Source organism: Notolepis coatsorum (genome assembly GCF_963971535.1).
Source record: "Notolepis coatsorum genome assembly, chromosome: 6".
NCBI classification, from domain to species: Eukaryota; Metazoa; Chordata; class Actinopteri; order Aulopiformes; family Paralepididae; genus Notolepis; species Notolepis coatsorum.
Window position 1 is genome coordinate 12,654,764 of NC_140170.1, and position 22,482 is coordinate 12,677,245.

The following is a 22,482-nucleotide window of genomic DNA, read 5'->3' on the forward strand; positions in this document are numbered from 1 at the left end:
TTTAATTTAATTTTCCAGGATAGGTGCATCCAGTGATTCCCTTTCTTCTTCAGAGGGGTTGGGAGATTTATATCTCTGAAAATGTTTTCCATTTCCTCTTCACTCGTACAACATTCTGATTTATACAGTGTGCTATAACATTTTGTGAATGCTTGATTGATTTGAAGTTGATCACAAATCAAAGAGCCATCTTCATCATATATGCTAGAGATTGATTTTCTTCCTGTCTCCTGTCTCCTGTCTGTCTCTTGTCTCTACTCTGTCTCTGTCTCTACTCTGTCTCCTGTCTCTGTCTCCTGTCTCTGTCTCTACTCTGTCTCCTGTCTCTTGTCTCTGTCTCTGTCTCCTGTCTCTGTCTCCTGTCTCTTGTCTCCTGTCTCTGTCTCTACTCTGTCTCTACTCTGTCTCCTGTCTCTGTCTCCTGTCTCTGTCTCTACTCTGTCTCTACTCTGTCTCTACTCTGTCTCCTGTCTCTGTCTCCTGTACGTCTCCTGTCTCTACTCTGTCTCTACTCTGTCTCCTGTACGTCTCCTGTCTCTACTCTGTCTCTGTCTCCTGTCTCTGTCTCTACTCTGTCTCCTGTCTCTGTCTCTACTCTGTCTCCTGTCTCTGTCTCTGTCTCCTGTACGTCTCCTGTCTCTTGTCTCTACTCTGTCTCCTGTCTCCTGTACGTCTCCTGTCTCCTCTCTGTCTCAGGGTCTGTTCTGTTGCGACAGTGGGTGGCTGCTGAGACTGGTCCACGTGGCTGTGGGTGCGGTGTGTCTCCTCTGTGTCCTCCTCACCGTCCTCCTGACAGAGACCCAGCTCGTCCAGTTTGTGAGGACTCAGCTGTTGCCTCGATACCCCAAGAAACAAGCTTAAATCCCTGTGGAAGACGGACAAGATACACCAAGAAACAAGCTTAAATCCCTGTGGAAGACGGACAAGTGGGTCCTTCAAACAGTGGAGACACTGGAGACACTGTTGACCTGGAGGACAATGTTGGATACTTTTAGGGTTATGTCTCAAAGTAGACAGAGGACAATTGGTGCAATGAACTTTGTGTGTGCGTGTGTGTGTGCGTGCGTGTGTGTGTGTGTCATGCTGGACCATCTCTACTTGGGTGTATTTGAGTATCAAGCGTGTCATTGTTGTTTCTGAAGACAATCTTTGGGGGAAAGGAACGTTTTGACAGGTGTATAATTAGGGTTCTTCAGACCTGTCTGGAGTTATGAATAATAATAATAATAATAATAATAATATAATATAATAATTAGAGTTGTTCCGATACCGATACCAGTATCGGAGATGCCTCCGATACTGCCTAAAATGCTGGTATTGGTATCGGCGAGTACGCCGAAAGGCTAGCCTCCGATCCCATATGATGTAATTTATCAACAACACGTGCGGTCTGCTGAGTGAGCATTATAAAACAAACGTGTTTTAATCGACCGTGAATTAAAGTGTCAATGCTGTTTGTCATTTTAACAGCAGATACTTTCTTAAATGCCATCGTCCCGACAGCGGTGTTGACGGGGAGCTCTGATGTCTGATGCTTGCTGGTGTTATTAGCATTAGCTGAAGAGCTAACCGAAAGCTAGTTTTAGCTTAACGTTACCTTGGCTAAAGTTGGGACTATTCATAATCCAGCAATAATGGCTGCAGACCTGCAAGCAAAGTACAGCAAGTTGGCAAAGGAGTATTCCAAGGTAAATCACTTCTTCACCAGTAACGTTATATTGTCTTGTTTCCATCTAACGTTAGCTCACGCTAACCTAGCTCACGCTAACGTGGCTGATCGACCTCCCACACATGCACGCAATTAATTACATAATGGGGACAGCCATACCGGTGACAATGTTTAGCTTTTAGTGCCTGAGGCGGAGTCTCAAAAGAGAATGTTGAATATTTATTGTGCAAAAATCACAACAGAGCCTCTGCTACTAGCTAACTGAAGTTACCGGAGCCTTCTGGAGTGCAACAACATATAACGTTTGTGCAGAATCAATGTCCCAACAACCATTCCGTGGGTGAACTCATTGACCATAATTGTCAATTAATGATACTAATACTAATCTATACAATCACCTGTTGAATAAATACCATTACTTTATAGTTATTACTAAAACAACTGTATATAGAAAACAGTAGCTGTAAAAAATTTAATTAAAAATAATAATTTATATATTTTTTTTTAATGTATGCACTGGTATTGGATCAGTATCGGTATCGGCCGATACCCAAAGCTTAGGTATCGGAATCGGATCGGGAAGGAAAAAATGGTATCGGAACATCTCTAATAATAATGCAGGACTTAACTCAGAAGTCGGTAACACTTTATAATAACACTCTGTTATAATACATTTATAATACATTTTAGTGGAGTAGTAATAGTAATAATAAAAAGATAACTAGAATAGACATGGTAAATAGACATGTTAATAAATTGCTTAAAGGCACTGGATCCTATGTACACTCCTATACAATGTGCAGTTTTTCTTCTATGTCCCTATGCCAGTGGTGCCCAACCAGTCGATCGCGATCGACCGGTAGATCGCGCGCTGGTTTCAAGTAGACCGCGAGATTATTTTGGAAAATCATTTAATTTGATTTGATTTGGAGGGGAGGACAAAACATTCGAGCAGTCCTGTGTATAACAGGCAGTCAGGCAGCCTGAGCCAATCGATACCGTCTACATTCCGTACATTCTGGACAACGAGCTTCACCCATAGGGATGCAAATTGGTGCCTTTGGAGTGGCATGAGTGGGGGTCGGGCCCATCACCTGGCAGGTACAGTATAAACATGGCTCTGAGACCAGCCTTGAGTCACTCGAAACTGCAAGATGAATGGAACACCACCAGCAAAAAAGAGGTTCATTCAGAGGACGCTACTTTTCAACAACGCCAGCCAGACCTAATCTTTCCTGTGACAAAATGGCATCCAATGTAATAAAAAAAAAGTCAACCAACGAACTCGATTCTTGTACCGGATCTCCTCTCTGGTAAACAAGAATACCCTGAAGACTCTGGCAGGAGCACCTATTCAAGGGTACTACGACTATGCTTGCACCTCATGGTACCATGAGGCAAGACCACCCGCATTTCATTGTATACTTGTATGCCGTGACAAATAAAACTCTTGACTTGACCAAAGCACCTCAAAGGCACTAAAAAACAAATTACAAACATCTCAAAACAAACTGGTCAGACTACTGCTTGACCTGACTCCTAGAACCCACCTCACCCCTGCCCACTTTGACAACCTAGGATGGCTTAGAGTAGACGACAGAGTACAGCAACTTGCAATGGGCCTGGTCTACAAGATACACTACACGACCAAGGTACCCATGTACATGTCAAAATACTTCCCAAAGGTCAGTGAATACCATGATCACAACACCAGAGGGAGCTCCACAAATCATGTTAAACCCAGATTCGGCTCAAACAAGGGACTAAACACGTTTAGCAATTATGCTACATCAATGTGGAACGCCCTACCCAAAGCTGTAAAGGAATGTGAATCACTACCCACTTTTAAAAACACTCAAAGAACACCTACGGGAGACTGCAATTCGAAACTGGCCCCTACAAATATCCTAACCCAGATGTACAGTAAATTACCAAGTATGGCTTTGTCAGTATTCCAATGTACAGTGTCTCCCCCCCCACCTCCAATGTACAGCCCCCCACCCACCCCACCCCACCTACACAACCTCCTCCAATGTACAGTTTCTACGTCAAATGTATATACACTCTTTTTCTGGACACTTTTTGTATCACAAACAGTACTGTATTTGCAAATCTGGTATGTCATAAATGTATAGATGTAGCAGTACTGTCTATCTGTATGTCATGTATGTCATATGTTATGATGAATTGAAAATGGGGGACCCTGATGTAAACAAGATGAAAGTCTTTCTCTGGTCTGCATCCCCTTAACAATTGTATGTATTGTGATGTAAATGGGCCGAAGTGATGACGTCAGGAGCAGGGACTCAAGTGGCTTCATTATTGAACGCAGGTGTTGCTGATTGTGTGCGGGGATGAGACGCTGAGACTGTTTGATAAGCCAGTGGGACTCAGAGATCGAGGTTGGAGCACGCAAGCAGTAACCAGACTCTGGTAGGGCCCGGGGGGTGGGGTCGATCGTGGAGAGTTATCCGCCGGCGATGAAGAGAAGTTAGATAGCCGTCCATAGTTCCCGGTAGCGGGAGGAGGGGAGGCTTACCCTCCTGGAGATAGGTAGGGACGGGACATAGAGGGTCTGAGTTACATCGCTCCCAAAAGACTTTATACTTGGCTCGTCCTCGCGGACACCGAGTACGTTACCAGGTGACAAACCCAACTGTATCCTGGAGGACCACCGTGTGCCGGAACATTCGTCCGGAGAGTTGGACGGGGTCCAAAGCGGCGACCCTCGGGGGGGGTCGCACCGTGCGGCGAGTTAAGTCCACTGTTACCCACATTTGCACTTAGTATAGGATTTTGTATTACAGTCTATTTTTATAACTGTGTAGGCCTACTGTATATATATATATATTGTATATGGGATATTGTGTATTTTCTAGTTACCTTATCTGTATGATATCGTGCCCTTAATTAACCTGCATATTCGACTAGTCCTTTTATATGCCCTATTTATTATATAGCCCAGGCTGGTATATGTTGTATAGATATTGTGTGACCAATTGAAGGGGAACAGGGAAACCAAGAGGGAGGGGTAATTCGGACCTGGGGGGTCTGCTATAATTAGTGTGTACAATTGATCCATTATCTATCAGTGCCTATTTGAGAGTGTGATTAGCGGGCCGTGTGTGTGATTAGGCATCTCCTTTGTATAACGTGCCGTACCTCTTAAAGAGGGTGTTTTGACGTGGGTTACTGTAATAGGACGTATGCATGTTAATAATTGCGTGCCTCATATAGAGGGTGATTGAGTTACGGTTGCAGACGACCTTTACGGGGTCCGATTAGTCCCCCCAATTAGAGACCCCTAGTACCTGTATGAATTACTTAGGTGTTGTAATACAGTGTCTTATTGGACGCGAGGCTGTACCAAGCGAGAGAGGTGACGGAGGATTTACAGCGAGAATGTGGGCTGATAGCGGTAGGCGATGCCCTAGATATTCACAAGGACCAGAGCTGGTCGGATAAAGTGTGTGTGTGACTATTGTTGTGCATTGTGTATGTACCGTACCTCGTTCAAACTAAGGGTTGTTGCCCATATAAAAGTGTGCTGTGAGATGTGCTCTACCTAGAGGTGAAGGGTTTACCTATATATGTGATAGTGCTGTAGTGCTGTAATGTATAGAGTGATTAACATAGAGGTGATAATTTACCTAGGGGACGTCTGTCTATACCTGCTGCATTCTCTGGTTCTGTTAAACCCTGCATGTCACAGAAGGGAAATGCGTATCGGCTTCATGGCTCATGGGTTTTAATTAATAGCTCATATCATTATTTAGCATAGGACCTTGATGTAATAAAGTGGTATTCCTTGTAAATCGGTTGTACAGTTGGTTATTTCAGGCATTTGGACAAATAGCAGTTTCCCTGCTAAATAGCAGTTTCTCCTGCTACTGGTATAACTCACGTATTTATTACATTGGTGACAGCGGTGGGATATAGAAAAAATATGCCTGGAGATAACCAACCGCCGGCTGAGGCCGGCTCAAGTCGATCAGACGCGTCTCCTTCCCCTAGTAGTAATCTGGCTATGTCCCGACCCATTTTTATGCTTGAGACTTTCACTGGTGCCGGCCGGGAATGGTCTGAACAGTTTGAAATGGCCGCTGGGGTTAATAATTGGAGCAAATCATTGAGACTAAAATTTATGAGTCTTCTCTTTGTCAGGTCGAGCCCGAGAGGTATATGGTGGGTTATCTGCCGCAGCTAAAGCTAATTATGCCTTACTCAAAGAAGCAATGGGTAGATGCTTAGAACCATGTGATAGTGATGATTGGAGCAGGGCCACCTTCTCTTCTCGTAAGAGGTTACATAAGGAGAATATCCGAGAATTTGGTATTGCGCTTCGGAGGCTGGTTGTTAAAGCGTACCCCTCAGCGGACGCCCACACCCAAGATTTATTGGCTAAGGATCATTTTATTTCCAATGTTGGGAATGGGGAATTGCGAGTTAGCCTTCGCAGTGCCAAACCTACAACCTTAGAGGATGCCATTAATCTTGCTGCAGAATTGGAGCTGATTAGGGAGTTGGAGGGAAGTAAATTGGCCTCTGATGCACAAGTGCGTGGAGTCACTGAGCAATCTGGGCGTGACAAACAAATGGATACGCTGCTTGGGGTCGTAGAGGGCCTGCGGCAGGAAGTTAAGTCTCTGAAAACCACTGTACAGACTATAGCCAATTCAAGCCAATCTGTTCCTAAACCTACACCTACCGTGTCTGCTCCCCTTCCATACTCTGTTAGTGCCCCCACTCCCCCGACTAGATGTGAGGGAGAAAGAGAGAGGGGTTGCTGGGAATGTGGGTGTAATCGTCACTTCAGATGCGACTGTCCTTATTTACAGGGAAACTAGAGGGTGTGCACAGAGGGTCCAATGCCCGCCCCCATTTCTGAGTCTACTGTGGCCCCTGACAGCTTGAAGGGTGGTTCGGGATATCTCCAAGCTAAGAGAGGTGGGTTAGACTGTCATGTACTTGTAGATACTGGAGCTTCTAGCTCTGTCATTCCTAAACAACTGTGGCTCTCTGCTACAAAAGGGGGATGTGATCTGTTAGATTATGTTGGGCAGGCTACAGCAGCTAATGGGGGGGGGATGAGCATTCTGGGATGCTGGCAGACGGTATGTCAACTGGAGTCACTCGCGCTGGTAGCAAAATTTTTGGTTGCTGACATTCCCTCTGATGCGATTTTGCTTGGATTTGATTTTCTTTCAACATATGGTGCGGTGGTTGATTTGGGAAAGAAACAATGTCAGATAATGGGCAGGAAATTTCCCCTGGTTGACCCTAACCCCTCATTAGAGCCTCAGGCTGTGACAGTGTTGTCTGACACCCTTGTGCCCCCACGCAGTGAAATTATTATTTTGGGTCAGGTCCAGAGCAGATGGGGAGATTATGCAGCAGCAATGCTCGAACCCTCCACTTCCATTTCCAAACAGTGTGATGTTTTGGTAGCTCGGGTGGTATGCAGAGTCCAGCAGGGCATATTACCAGTGAGGGTTATTAATGTCACTAATGAGGATATTATGCTAAAACGTGGCATGAAAGTAGGCACCCTATTCACTGATATTGAAATAGAGGAAGGGGGGGCGGAGCTGCATGACGAGAGGGAGGGGGAAAAAACCTTGCAGCCTTGGACAGTTGATACGCTCATGCGTCAGTTTGGCGTGGAGGAGAGGGGTCTTGCCCCTGATGAGTTAAAGGCAGTCAGGGAGATACTGCATAAGAACCTCACTGTCTTTAGTCAGGGGGAGACTGACTTAGGCAGGACTCCTCTGACCCCGCATGAGATTGATACAGGGGATGCAAAGCCAATAAAGATGCACCCCAGAAGGGTTCCCCTCCATTTACAGCAAGAGGTGACGAGCCACTTGAAGCAAATGCTCGATAGTGGGATAGTTCGGCCATCTTGTAGCCCATGGGCGTCTCCCATTGTACTGGTAAAAAAGAAAGGGGGTGGGCTCCGGTTCTGTGTTGATTATAGGAAACTCAATGAGGTTACTAGAAAGGACGCATACCCCCTCCCTAGGATTGATGATGCCCTGGATAGCCTTTGTCATGCTTGTTGGTTTTCCACCCTGGATTTAGCGAGCGGCTATTGGCAGGTGGAAGTAGACCCAAAAGACCGCCATAAAACTGCATTCACCACCCGTCAGGGGCTATTTGAGTTCAATGTGATGAGTTTTGGCCTTTGCAATGCACCCAGCACTTTTCAGAGGTTGATGGACCTAATTCTGACTGATCTGCAGTGGACTACCTGCTTAGTGTATTTGGATGATATAATTGTATTTGGGCGCACTTTCCATGAACATCTAACACGCCTGAGTGGTGTGCTGGAAAAACTTCAGCAGGCCAACCTTAAGGTTAAACCATCCAAGTGTGACTTGTTTTCAACGAGAGTCCAGTACCTCGGACATGTAATCTCTAGTGAGGGAGTGGAGCCAGATGCTGCTAAAGTGGAGGCAGTCAGAGAGTGGCCTGTTCCTACCAGCCAGACTGAGGTTAAGAGTTTTTTGGGATTAGCCTTATATTATAGGCGCTTTGTGAAAGGGTTTGCCGACATTGCCCGGCCTCTGCACCAGTTGACAGAAAAGGGGAGGCACTTTCGCTGGAGTGAGGACTGTCAGGGAGCCTTTGAGCAGCTCAAGTGTAGTTTGATTACCACCCCTGTTTTGGCTTATCCCGACCCCAGTAAACCATTTATCCTGGATACGTATGCAAGTGACGTGGGGATTGGGGCCGTATTGTCTCAAGAGGAGGGAGGACTCGAGAGAGTAATAGCATATGCTAGCAGGGCTCTTACAAAACAGGAACGTAAATATGCCACCACTAAGAAAGAACTTCGGAGTATGGTAGCGTTTACCAAATACTTCAAGCACTATTTGTTGGGTAGGGAGTTTGTGTTGCGAACTGACCACAATTCTCTCCGTTGGCTTCATAACTTTCAGGACTTAGAGGGGCAGTTGGCTCGTTGGCTTGAACAATTGGCCAATTTCCAGTATAAAATTGTGCATCGTCCAGGCAAGCTACACAGCAATGCTGATGCCCTTTCTAGGCTGCCGGCTTTTTTGGAAAAAGAAATATCTGACCAGAAGGCCTCTCAGGCAATAACAGACAGGGCTGCTGTAAGGATGTGCGCAGTACAGGAAGCTCTGCCTTCTGTAGTGTCCAGTGGGGAAAAAGAGACTGATGAGTTAGCCGATGCACAGATGGCCGATAGTGAGTTAAGACAAATAATTCACTTTAAAAATCAGGTTGGTTCTGGTGCAATACCGGTAGACGCTGGCCTGCAGAATTATGCTACTGTGTGGAGTCAGCTCCAGGTGCAGGGGGATAGGCTGGTGCGGATTCCTCCTGCAAATTCCGATGCAGCCTCTCGGGTACAGGTGGTGCTCCCGCAGTCAATGGTGCCTGGGGTTTTAGAGCAGCTGCACAATGTCTCCACCGGGGGGCACTTGGGGGTGCAGAAGCTGCAAGGGAAAGTTAAAGACCGGTTCTATTGGCCAGGCTGGTTTGGCGATGTCAAGAGATGGGTTAGAGAATGTGTCGATTGTGGTTCAAGGAAGAGTCAGGGGAAGCGGCCATGTGCACCCTTACAGACATCCAGGGTATCTAGGCCTTTTGAACGGGTGGCACTCGACATTTTTGGGCCCCTTCCCGAGACCCCTGGGAAAAATAAGTATATTTTGGTTGTGGGGGATTATTTTTCCAAGTGGACAGAGTCTTTTCCATTGCCTAACCAGGAAGCACGGACAATTGCCAAAGTCTTGACCGAGGAGTGGGTGTGTCGTTTTGGGGCGCCAAGGAGTATCCACTCCGACCAAGGTCGTAACTTCGAGTCAAATCTATTCAGGGAGTTATGTAGGCTTCTGCACATGCAGAAAACAAGGACATCCCCCTACCACCCCCAGTCAGATGGCCTGGTGGAGCGCTTTAATCGAACCCTTTTGTCCATGTTGTCTCTCTTTGTGGAGGACAATCAGCTAAACTGGGACACACTGTTGCCTTATGTTATGTTGGCCTATCGTAGTAGTGTGCATGCTAGCACCTCCTTCACCCCATATAAAGTACTGTTTGGACAGGAAATTGTTCTGCCAGTGGATATTATGCTGAAGGTGGGCAATCAGGAGTCCTGTGACTCGGTGGACAATTATGTGTCTAGGTTGCGGGATACATTGTCCACGGTGGTGGAAGCAGTTAAAAGGCACCAGGCCAGGGCCTCGGAACAGCAGAAAAAGTCCTATGACTTTAGGGCCAATTTTCAATACTATTCCGAGGGGGAATTGGTTTGGGTTCAGAATAAGGCCAGGAAGCGTGGGGTGTGTCCCAAGCTCCAGAGGCGGTACAAAGGTCCCTTTAGAGTGGTGGAGAGGGTGACCGATGTGCTTTATAGGCTAGTGCTAGTGGAGGGAGGGCCAGAGAGTGTGGTGCACTTCAACCGACTCAAACCTTTCACCTCTTCTTTGACAGCCCCGTTAAATCCAGTCCCAGCATCCAGGAGAGCTAATCCGAGGAGTGGGCCAAACCTGGCTAGCCGGCGTCAGTCCTCGGGGTTCCCGTTTGGTGCCAGTTGGGTCAGCCATCAATCTTCCAGCCGGAATGGCTCTGCGGGGGGGAGGCCACCACCGGAGGACCAGACAGGCGTTGATCGGGGGCCGGAGGACGCAGACGGAGCACAGGAGGGGCCAGTGGACCGGATCGGCGGTGAGGGTGGACCGGAGGACGCAGAAGGAGCACAGGAGGCCCCAGGAGACCAGACCGCCAGTGATCGGGGGCCGTAGGAGGCAGAGGGGACACAGGGGGCTCCTGCGGCGACTGAAGCTGCGCCCCAGTCGGAGGTGGTGGTGTCCAGTCCGGGGCTGCAGGAAGGTCGGCCTACAGGGTCTGTCGAGGAGGGACGTCCAGTACGCCAGCGGAGGGCACCCCGTTGGTCTTTAGACTACGACATGTCGGCGTAGGACTCGAGGACGAGTCCTTTCTTTAAGGGGGGGGGAAGTGTGATGTAAATGGGCCGAAGTGATGACGTCAGGAGCAGGGACTCAAGTGGCTTCATTATTGAACGCAGGTGTTGCTGATTGTGTGCGGGGATGAGACGCTGAGACTGTTTGATAAGCCAGTGGGACTCAGAGATCGAGGTTGGAGCACGCAAGCAGTAACCAGACTCTGGTAGGGCCCGGGGGGTGGGGTCGATCGTGGAGAGTTATCCGCCGGCGATGAAGAGAAGTTAGATAGCTGTCCATAGTTCCCGGTAGCGAGAGGAGGGGAGGCTTACCCTCCTGGAGATAGGTAGGGACGGGACATAGAGGGTCTGAGTTACATCGCTCCCAAAAGACTTTATACTTGGCTCGTCCTCGCGGACACCGAGTACGTTACCAGGTGACAAACCCAACTGTATCCTGGAGGACCACCGTGTGCCGGAACATTCGTCCGGAGAGTTGGACGGGGTCCAAAGCGTCGACCCTCGGGGGGGGGGGGGGGGTCGCGCCGTGCGGCGAGTTAAGTCCACTGTTACCCACATTTGCACTTAGTATAGGATTTTGTATTACAGTCTATTTTTATAACTGTGTAGGCCTACTGTATATATATATATTGTATATGGGATATTGTGTATTTTCTAGTTACCTTATCTGTATGATATCGTGCCCTTAATTAACCTGCATATTCGACTAGTCCTTTTATATGCCCTATTTATTATATAGCCCAGGCTGGTATATGTTGTATAGATATTGTGTGACCAATTGAAGGGGAACAGGGAAACCAAGAGGGAGGGGTAATTCGGACCTGGGGGGTCTGCTATAATTAGTGTGTACAATTGATCCATTATCTATCAGTGCCTATTTGAGAGTGTGATTAGCGGGCCGTGTGTGTGATTAGGCATCTCCTTTGTATAACGTGCCGTACCTCTTAAAGAGGGTGTTTTGACGTGGGTTACTGTAATAGGACGTATGCATGTTAATAATTGCGTGCCTCATATAGAGGGTGATTGAGTTACGGTTGCAGACGACCTTTACGGGGTCCGATTAGTCCCCCCAATTAGAGACCCCTAGTACCTGTATGAATTACTTAGGTGTTGTAATACAGTGTCTTATTGGACGCGAGGCCGTACCAAGCGAGAGAGGTGACGGAGGATTTACAGCGAGAATGTGGGCTGATAGCGGTAGGCGATGCCCTAGATATTCACAAGGACCAGAGCTGGTCGGATAAAGTGTGTGTGTGACTATTGTTGTGCATTGTGTATGTACCGTACCTCGTTCAAACTAAGGGTTGTTGCCCATATAAAAGTGTGCTGTGAGATGTGCTCTACCTAGAGGTGAAGGGTTTACCTATATATGTGATAGTGCTGTAGTGCTGTAATGTATAGAGTGATTAACATAGAGGTGATAATTTACCTAGGGGACGTCTGTCTATACCTGCTGCATTCTCTGGTTCTGTTAAACCCTGCATGTCACAGAAGGGAAATGCGTATCGGCTTCATGGCTCATGGGTTTTAATTAATAGCTCATATCATTATTTAGCATAGGACCTTGATGTAATAAAGTGGTATTCCTTGTAAATCGGTTGTACAGTTGGTTATTTCAGGCATTTGGACAAATAGCAGTTTCCCTGCTAAATAGCAGTTTCTCCTGCTACTGGTATAACTCACGTATTTATTACAGTATTGAGCTGTACTGTATTGTACCCATTCTGCAATCTGTTAATAAACTTTTCAATCAATCAATCATGTGTAAAGATGTACAGACAGATATATATATATATATATATATATACGGTAAGAATTCATATAAATGATTATAATAAATATAATACCCCACACATGCACACACTCATGCACACACTCGCCTAGTTTTAGTTTTAGTTTATTTAGCACATTATTTAAAAAAGGGCTTGTACAAAGTTCCACTCCCATCCCATTGTCCATAAACATATATGAATGAAACACATGTAAACATGGTCTAGAAAATAAACTCAAAACCAGATCAGAGACATAAGGCAGACACTAGCGAAAACATGGAAGATTGACACTAGTCCGTAACAAGAACAATTATTTTCTCAGTACTTTTATCAACATGTTTATGTGGCAAATATCTCTGCTGGTACCTTCTGGGGAGATTAAGCGTGACGTCGTGAACGACACCCGCACCACTCTCGCGGGTTTAGAGGCCACTCTCGCGGGTTTAGAGGCCACTCTCGCGGGTTTAGAGGCCACTATCGCGGGTTTAGAGGCCACTCTCGCGGGTTTAGAGGCCACTCTCGCGGGTTTAGAGGCCACTCTCGGGTTTAGAGGCCACTCTCGCGGGTTTAGAGGCCACTCTCGCGGGTTTAGGCGCCTAGCGACCCTCGGCCAATCGGTGTTCGTTGTGCCGATTTAAAAAAAGAGCGTTTTCACTTCCGGGTTCAAACAGTTTGTTGTTGCTGCAGCAGCAAGTAGCTAAAGGGTTAACTCATAACGCGTTAAAAGTCAGGGTTAGGGTCTCAGAATGCCCTCCCGGGTTGAAGACTATGAAGTATTGATCACTATAGGTTCTGGCTCTTATGGAAAATGTCAGAAAATCCGTCGGAAGTCGGACGGGAAGGTGAGCTGGAGCCCTGTGTGATGAATGAATGAAAACTTTATTTAACAGATTGCAACTGTTATTAACAGATTGCAGAATGGGTACAATACAGTACAGCTCAATACACACAATTGTTAAGGGGATGCAGACCAGAGAAAGCCTATAATATGAATAACTCCTGGGATTAATGTATGAATTAAAACTATAATAAATACAGATGTATTGTTATCATGCAGCACAAGTACAGTACAATGGAAATAAGTGTGGCATCCAACCAGAGTGCAAATGTAGCTGTAAAGTACAACAGCAATATACAATGTACAGGTGATTAAACTGGGTATAACATATATAAATGAGTACTACTGAGTGTAGTGCTAATCAGATGTATGTACAGATATAGTATTAATATTAGATACTCTTTGGGCTTGTTTTCATCTACTTATTCTGAAAGTTGAACTAATTATTTTCACTAGCAATATCTCATTCCATTAACACTTTCAGTGCCCACCACGTGATAACACGTTATCAGCCCGACGCCTGAATGCCCACCACGACAATTAGCGTGTTATTTTTTTATTAGCGATCTGAATTCATATTTCATCAACTGATCTCCCGTTGGTAAACTAGCCCCATCAGGAGCTCAGATGTGAAAAAAGCGCCCCCTATCGTCTCCCAGATGGTAATGCACCCTTTTGGAATGGACTCAATGAAAATGGGTGAGAAAAGAAAAATCCGGAATCCACATTTTACTTCTCAGGCATGTAACGATCGGATTCATTGTGGAGCATCAGAACAGCGTGGAATACATGTGTACAGTATGTAGCGTTGGATCAATAAAAGCGATCGATTTTTGGAATGGCGATCAGGAATTGGAATGATCTTTTTGGAGAACATCTGATCTGAGGTAAGGAATCTATTTTACACGTCTTTCAGAGGATAATCAGAGTTGTATTCGCTGAGATCTCAGCGTTCGCCCTATGTGTGTGTGTGTGGGCGATCGCTTTGAAGAAATCAGAGAATCGATTTTTCAGATCGCCTATATAGCGTGCATACGTACACATATTATCGATAATCTACCGTTTATTTGAAAACGATTCATAAATAGGCCGAAAAATGACAACGTTCTAGAATATTCCAGTACAGGCCGTTTATCATGGAATATTTTTATTTTCCTTGAAAACGAGGGCTTTTCAAAATGCTATAAAACGGAAATGAACAGATAAAAAAACAATCCGCTTCGACAATGTTGACTGGAAAACGAGTCATTGATAAGCGACGGGCAGATTAGACACATAGCCATAATTTAAAACATAGATTAGGTGTTATTAACGCTAACATTGAAGTGGATGGTGGGCATTCAAGCACTAAATCGTGCACCCCCTGCTGGCACTGAAAGTGTTAAGCCTACTGCCAGCAGGCACATTTAAATAAATATAATCTGATTGATTGGGGTAATGAGGGACTTAAAATTAGCCTATAGATATGCATTTAACTTGTCAGCGAGGCTATTGAGCCGTACTGTATTGTGTATTGTACCCATTCTGCAAACTGTTAATAAAGTTTTCAATCAATCAATCAATAAATGCCGTTAGAAAATCAGGATTTCTGCAAATGACACCTGCTGTCTTTTCAGGTGAGGCGGCCACGCGCAATTATCCTGAGTATCAAGTCTGGTTCGAATTAACGAGAGTGAATCAGCGTTCGAGGAACAGGGAAAGCCTGGTTTTAAACATCGGGTTAATTTAATCTGGCTAATGGGACTTTCCATAATTATGAATCCCATATCTGCCAACATTATGCTGTGAAAAGGGGCTTCAAACTGGCTGGAATATTTATTTCATTTTGGTAGTTCTGTTTTCCAATTCTCAAATTTAGTTTTTATTAAAAAAAAGTATTTTTTATAATTATATATATATATATTATATATTTTTTTTTGTATCAGTTATTTTTATCTTTTGGTAAAATCATCTTTTATAAATAAAAAAAAAACCATTGAATAAAACAATAGGCTGTTGGTAGATGTTTTATAAAAAAAATACATTGAATAAAGAATGTAGGCTGTTTTCGAACCCAGGGCCACAAGATACGTTGGAAGTGTCAATGATCAATGCGTCCTGCAATTCACATTAGTTCTCTCAGCTATAGCTGTGTTCTTCATCGACGCACAAGCCCAATGATACACCTCTAAGAGTTGTACTCTTTTTTTCTTTGGTTTTTGGGTTTGCCAGTTTCACAAACGGGGTTGTAATCAGTCTCCCATCGGAGCCCCGCGTGCCTCACTGGGAGGGGAGAAAGGTCCAGACCGGTCCTCCGCTCAGTCTCCCCTCGGAGCCCCGCGTGCCTCACTGGGAGGGAGAAAGGTCCAGACCGGTCCTCCGCTCAGTCTCCCCTCGGAGCCCCGCGTGCCTCACTGGGAGGGGAGAAAGGTCCAGACCGGTCCTCCGCTCAGTCTCCCCTCGGAGCCCCGCGTGCCTCACTGGGAGGGGAGAAAGGTCCAGACCGGTCCTCCGCTCAGTCTCCCCTCGGAGCCCCGCGTGCCTCACTGGGAGGGGAGAAAGGTCCAGACCGGTCCTCCGCTCAGTCTCCCCTCGGAGCCCCGCGTGCCTCACTGGGAGGGGAGAAAGGTCCAGACCGGTCCTCCGCTCAGTCTCCCCTCGGAGCCCCGCGTGCCTCACTGGGAGGGAGAAAGGTCCAGACCGGTCCTCCGCTCAGTCTCCCCTCGGAGCCCCGCGTGCCTCACTGGGAGGGGAGAAAGGTCCAGACCGGTCCTCCGCTCAGTCTCCCCTCGGAGCCCCGCGTGCCTCACTGGGAGGGAGAAAGGTCCAGACTGGTCCTCCGCTCAGTCTCCCCTCGGAGCCCCGCGTGCCTCACTGGGAGGGGAGAAAGGTCCAGACCGGTCCTCCGCTCAGTCTCCCCTCGGAGCCCCGCGTGCCTCACTGGGAGGGGAGAAAGGTCCAGACCGGTCCTCCGCTCAGTCTCCCCTCGGAGCCCCGCGTGCCTCACTGGGAGGGGAGAAAGGTCCAGACCGGTCCTCCGCTCAGTCTCCCCTCGGAGCCCCGCGTGCCTCACTGGGAGGGGAGAAAGGTCCAGACCGGTCCTCCGCTCAGTCTCCCCTCGGAGCCCCGCGTGCCTCACTGGGAGGGAGAAAGGTCCAGACCGGTCCTCCGCTCAGTCTCCCCTCGGAGCCCCGCGTGCCTCACTGGGAGGGGAGAAAGGTCCAGACCGGTCCTCCGCTCAGTCTCCCCTCGGAGCCCCGCGTGCCTCACTGGGAGGGAGAAAGGTCCAGACCGGTCCTCCGCTCAGTCTCCCCTCGGAGCGCATGGCGGCTGCAGTCGGAAATCTGTAGGGGACCCGGACCGGTCGGGGCAGAGCCCTGGATACTGACTTTTTAATATTTCTTTCTAGGAAAAGGTATCTTATATTTGGCACAATACGGGTCATTTTACATCTTCATATTACATTGCGCACAATTGGTGAGCATTTGTTTACTGGCCTATGTTATTTTCACCCATATTTTGGGGGTATACCAGCTAGGGATGCACCGATCCGATATTGGTATCGGCCGCCGATATCAGTAAAATAGCTGGATCGGGTATCGGTAAAAAAATATATATATAGGATTATTATTATTTTTTTTTATAAAATAAGATCACCATTCAGTACATTTATATCTATGTGTTAATTTGTTACATTTTGTTTCACTAAGTTAGGAAAGTAATGTTTTAAGTCAAGCCTGATGTTGCCTTGCACAAAAGAATGATCCCAGTGTAGGAGATGAGAAGGCCCCTGAAGTTTTCCGCCCCCATCCGCGCCCCCCTCCCCTCACACACACAACCCCCTAGGACACCTGACTACTTACTACATTGTAAATGCTTAGAGATTATGTCTTATTGATAATATCAATGCATGAAATAATGCAACAAGCTGTAGATGAACAACAATTTATTGAACTGGAACACATGAGCACTGGGATTGATATATGTTCTCTCTTCCACTCCTCTCCTATCTCATCCTGTCCTCTTCTCTCCACACCTCCCCTCGTGTCCGCTCCTGTCTTCTCTTCCTACTCTTCTCAACTCCTCTCCACTGTTCTCCCTTTTCCTCTGTCATCCTCCTCTTCCATCTTCGCGGCCTCTTCTCTTTCTGGCTAACTGGCTCGTTATGAGAGCTAACGTTGGCTAGCTACTGTACCCGGCGCTGGCTAACTGCCTCGTTATGAGAGCTAACGTTGGTAGCTACTGTACCTGGCTCTGGCTAACTGGCTCGTTATGAGAGCTAACGTTGGCTAGCTACTGTACCCGGCGCTGGCTAACTGCCTCGTTATGAGAGCTAACGTTGGTAGCTACTGTACCTGGCTCTGGCTAACTGGCTCGTTATGAGAGCTAACGTTGGCTAGCTACTGTACCTGGCGCTGGCTAACTGGCACTTTATGAGAGCTAACGTTGGTAGCTACTGTACCTGGCGCTGGCTAACTGGCTCGTTATGAGAGCTAACGTTGGCTAGCTAGTTAGCAAGATTGCACTGCTTACTAACTAACGTTGATAAACCCATGTTTACCACACAGTTAAAACACAGCTACTTACATTTGAGGATAAACTTGCATAAGAAGTTTCACTCAAGTTTCACTGTAGATGCCAAGGCTCCCTGCATCAAATTCCAACATCCAATATACCATATAGGATGCCAAGAGCATGCTCTACAACATGGAATCATCCATTTCTATCTAAAGTAAAAGTTGTTCACATGTAAAGGGTTTTTATAAACTCATGTTAATTCTGTGCTCAATAGTTAAATTTGATTACACATCATCCAATAAATTTTTCCAGGACAACTGTTTCTATTTCCATGTAATTGGTCACTTTTGCTCAGTTTCCATGTCTTTCCATACCTGGAAAATGAAAAAATTAATCCCATGTTTTCAATGTTTTCCAGGTACCGTGGGAACCCTGCCGTAGTAAACTCCGAGATATATGCCAGATGCCTCTGCTGACGGGCAGACCATGGCTCAGTCACTTTAGCCATAGCAAAAGTGAGTGGCTTGTGGTCTACAAACGCCGTGAACGAACGAGCCTCCAGCAGAGAACGGAAATGCCGCACGGCCAGATAGAGGGCTATATTTGCACTCATTAGGACGAAGCTGTCGGCTAAAAAACGCCAGTGGCTGCCAAGCCCCACTCACCCACTGTTCGTATACCGCTCCAACAGCATAGTCTGAAGCATCAGTGGTAATGGCAACAGGGGCGTTGGGAAGCGGGTGTGCCAGCCTGGTTGCATTGGCCAGGGCGGTTTTAGTATCGACAAACGCCTTGCGTCTCTCGTCCGTCCAGTCCACCACATGTTTGGCGATTTTACCCCTGAGAGCCTCATACAGAGATCGCATTAGCTGAGCAGCCCGGGGGACAAACCGATGGTAAAAATGTACCATGCCAAGGAACTCTTGCAGAGCCTTGATGGTGGGTGGCAGTGGAAAATTTGCTATGGCGTCAACCTTAGATGGGAGGGGAACTGCCCCATCTTTGGTGACGTGGTGCCAGAGGAAATCGATCCCAGACAGCCCAAACTGGCATTTAGCTGGGTTAACTATGAGCCCATGCTGACTGAGTCGGTGGAAAAGGGTCCTGAGATGGGACAAGTGCTCTGCCCTGGAGGTACTGGCAATACTGAAGATGTCATCTAGGTAGACAAACAAAAAAGGCAGGTCCCGTAACACAGAGTCCATCAAGCGCTGGAATGTCTGTGCTGCGTTTTTAAGCCCAAATGGCATGCGCAAGAACTCAAATAAACCAAAGCGAGTAATCACAGCCGTCTTAGGGATGTCCGCTGGGTGGACCGGCACCTGGTGGTAACCTCGAACTAAATCTATTTTTGAAAATATGAGTTTCCGGGCCAGGTGGGTGGAAAAATCCTGAATATGTGGAACCGGGTATCGGTCCGGTGTAGTTACCTCGTTAAGGCGGCGGTAATCGCCACACGGGCGCCACCCGCCGGCAGCCTTGGGGACAATGTGAAGGGGTGAGGCCCATGGGCTGTCAGAATGACGGATAATACCCAGGTTCTCCATGTTGGAAAACTCTGCCTTGGCAACGGCCAGCTTGGCAGGATCTAGGCGCCGAGCCCGGGAGTAGACTGGCGCACCTGCCGTAGCGATGTGATGCTCCACACCGTGCTTGCTGGTGGAGGACGAGAAAGTGGGCTGGGTAAGGACAGGGAACTCGGCTAGCAGCTGGTGAAACTCATCTGTAACAGACAACATGTTAGACAAACCCACAGGAGGCGCTGCCCCGACAGTACATTCAAATGAACAAAAGGTGGTGGCGTCGATCAATCGATTGTTCCTGACATCCACCAACAATCCATAAGCACACAGAAAATCAGCACCCAGCAGGGGCACAGACACATCAGCAGTGATGAAGTCCCAGCTAAACCGCCGCTCACCAAAACACAGCTCCACTAGCCTACTGCCATACGTGCGGATTGTAGTACCATTGGCAGCTTCCATAGGGAGCCCGTGTCCGTCGGCCAGGGTGTCCACCCTTGACGCAGGCAGCACGCTTCTCTGTGCCCCTGTGTCGCACATGAAACGCCTGCCTGAGATGGTGTCCTGAATAAACAGTAGCCTGCCGGCCCCACCAACGCTCATGGCCACTGTTGAGCGCTGGCCCGGGCGTTTCCCGGCCCCTTGTAAGTACATGGGGGACGGCATTGGTTAGCCCTGGCTCCATACTTTGTGTGAAAGAAACACCAGCCAGTGTCTCTCCCTCGCTGGCGAGGGGCTGCCACCGCAGCAGCGACGGTATAATCCCCATGGTGAGAGGAAGAGGGTTGGTCATGGTAGAACACGGCTGCACAGTGTTGTTGTTGGCTGGACAAAAATAACTTATCCGCCTCCGCGGCTAACATACGGCAGTCATTTATTGTTGTGTTTGCCAAGGCGGCCCTTACCTGAGCCGGTAACTGGCATAAGAACAGCTGTCTGAAGAGAAAGTGGTTGGGCTCATGCTCTCCCAACAACGCCAGCATTCTATCCATAAGCTCGGACGGTTTACTGTCGCCCAGACCTTGCAATGAAAACAGCCGGTTAGCTCGTTCCACCTCAGACAGTTCAAAACACTTCAACAAGTGTGCCTTCAGCGTGCCATATTTGCCGTGCCCCGGAGGGTTTGTGAGTAGACTCACCACTCTGGCTGCCGTGTTTGTCCCCAGCACAGCGACAACGTGATAGTACTTGGTATCATCCTCCGTTATTTTCTTTATTGCAAACTGCGCCTCCGCCTGCACAAACCATGCAGTAGCTTGCGTTTCCCAGAACTCTGGCAATTTCAGCGCGACTGCTGCTTCCACAAACTTCAGCGCGACTGCCTGTTCCATTGTTCAACCGTTCTTGAAAGCGTCCAAGAACGTCAGGTTCACCAATGTAGGAGACGGGAAATCACGACCAGAGAGTAAAGTTTCTTTGACCACACATCAGTGTGCGTCATTTATTAGCATAGCATGGATACCACAACAAACCAAGCCAAGAGTTCATATGGCCGCTCTAGCTACCCACAATGCCCCTTGTCCTTAAAGTGACAGTGTAGGTGGATTATGTCCAGTCCAGGTAAGTGTCCATGTAAGTGCCCACTACAGCAGTCTCTTCCACACAGTGACAGTGAGGCATACAGTTTATTAATTGAATGAATTAAGTTTATTTTCTGTCTTTGTTTACAACAAATCAAAAACACACTTGTGATCCTTTACAATTCTTAAAAACAAAATATATTTAAATAAAAAAATTTGATACATTTATTTATTTTTACTTTTTTGGAAAAAGAAATTGGACAATGGGTATCGGCCGATACCCAAACCCAGGTATCGGTATCGGGATTGAAAAAGTCGGATCGGTGCATCTCTAATACCAGCTAGTGAGGAAGAAAGAAAGAGAGAAAGAGAGATGTCAACAACACAATCACAGAGGGGTTGAAAGACAATTCAAATACACACAAATACTGTATTGTTCCCACAAGCTCTACAGCAAGACATGTTAAAACTGCAGAGATGTAGAAAATTAAAGAGAACTTGTGACTTCCTCTAATAATAATGAGCATATATCAAACATGGGAGACAATGAGCGTCAAGTAGCCTCTACCAGTGGGTTCTCAACGTGGGTCTGGGTTTCATTTTACTATTTGATTCACTACAAGTCAACTCACTGAGTGAATATAGTGACTGTTTAAACATATTCATATTCATGACCTGTCATAATATGTAACTTCTGATCCAACTCATTGTGTATCAACTCTATGGTTTCTCTCCAGTATGAGTCTTCATGTGCACCTTTAAATTTGAGGAGTGAGTAAACCCTTTCCCACAAACACTGCAGTTGTATGGTCTCTCTCCAGTATGAGTCATCATATGCACATTTAAGGTTGGGGAGTGAGTAAACCCTTTCCCACAAACACTGCAGCTGTATGGTCTCTCTCCAGTATGAGTCTTCATGTGCACCTTTAAGGTTGAGGAGCGAGTAAACCCTTTCCCACAAACACTGCAGCTGTATGGTTTCTCTCCAGTATGAATCTTCATGTGCTTCTTTAAGTCTGAGGAGTGAGTAAACCCTTTCCCACAAACACTGCAGCTGTATGGTCTCTCTCCAGTATGAGTCCTCATGTGCACCTTTAAGTCTGACGCTTGAATAAACCCTTTCCAACAAACACTGCAGCTGTATGGTCTCTCTCCAGTATGAGTCCTCATGTGCACCTTTAAGGTTGAGGAGTGAGTAAACCCTTTCCCACAAACACTGCAGTTGTATGGTCTCTCTCCAGTATGAGTCTTCATGTGCGCCTTTAAGTCTGAGGTTTGAATAAACCCTTTCCCACAAACACTCTTAGATCTCTTGCCTTTAGAACTGATACCAGAACTCTGTCTTTTCACTCTCTGTGGTTTTGTTGTTTTTAAACCTGACTGTGGTCCTCCACTCTCCATCCTATCCTCATCCCCGTCAGTGTCTCCACACTCAGCTACAGAGCGGTCTGAAGAGAAGGACTGACGGTCACTGCTTGGTTCTGATGCTCCACAGTCCTCTCCATCAGCTCCTGTTTCCATCTGTTCAGTGGAGGTGCTGGGTAGAGACTCCCCCTCTCTGCTTCCTACAGTCTGGTTAAGATGTGGGGACTGACCCTGCTGTTGATCATGGAGGCTTCTCACACAGCTTATAGTGAATATGGAGTCTTTGGTGTCAGCCTCCTCCAGGCCTTGAAGCTGCTCTCCCTCCTGAATGCTCCAGGTTTCCTC

The 22,482-nt window shown here is 47.1% G+C and overlaps 1 protein-coding gene across 1 annotated transcript in view; it reads left to right on the forward strand.

Moving 5' to 3' along the window:
• The window catches only part of LOC311230169 (man(5)GlcNAc(2)-PP-dolichol translocation protein RFT1-like), a 56,867-nt gene extending 53,544 nt beyond the window's left edge, over positions 1–3,323 (forward strand). Inside the window, exon 10 of the mRNA XM_084316367.1 lies at positions 697–3,323. Coding sequence (XP_084172493.1) covers positions 697–861 — 165 coding nt within the window. The 3' untranslated portion in view covers positions 862–3,323. The remainder of the gene's footprint in view (positions 1–696) is intronic.
• Positions 3,324–22,482: the final 19,159 nt, after the last annotated feature.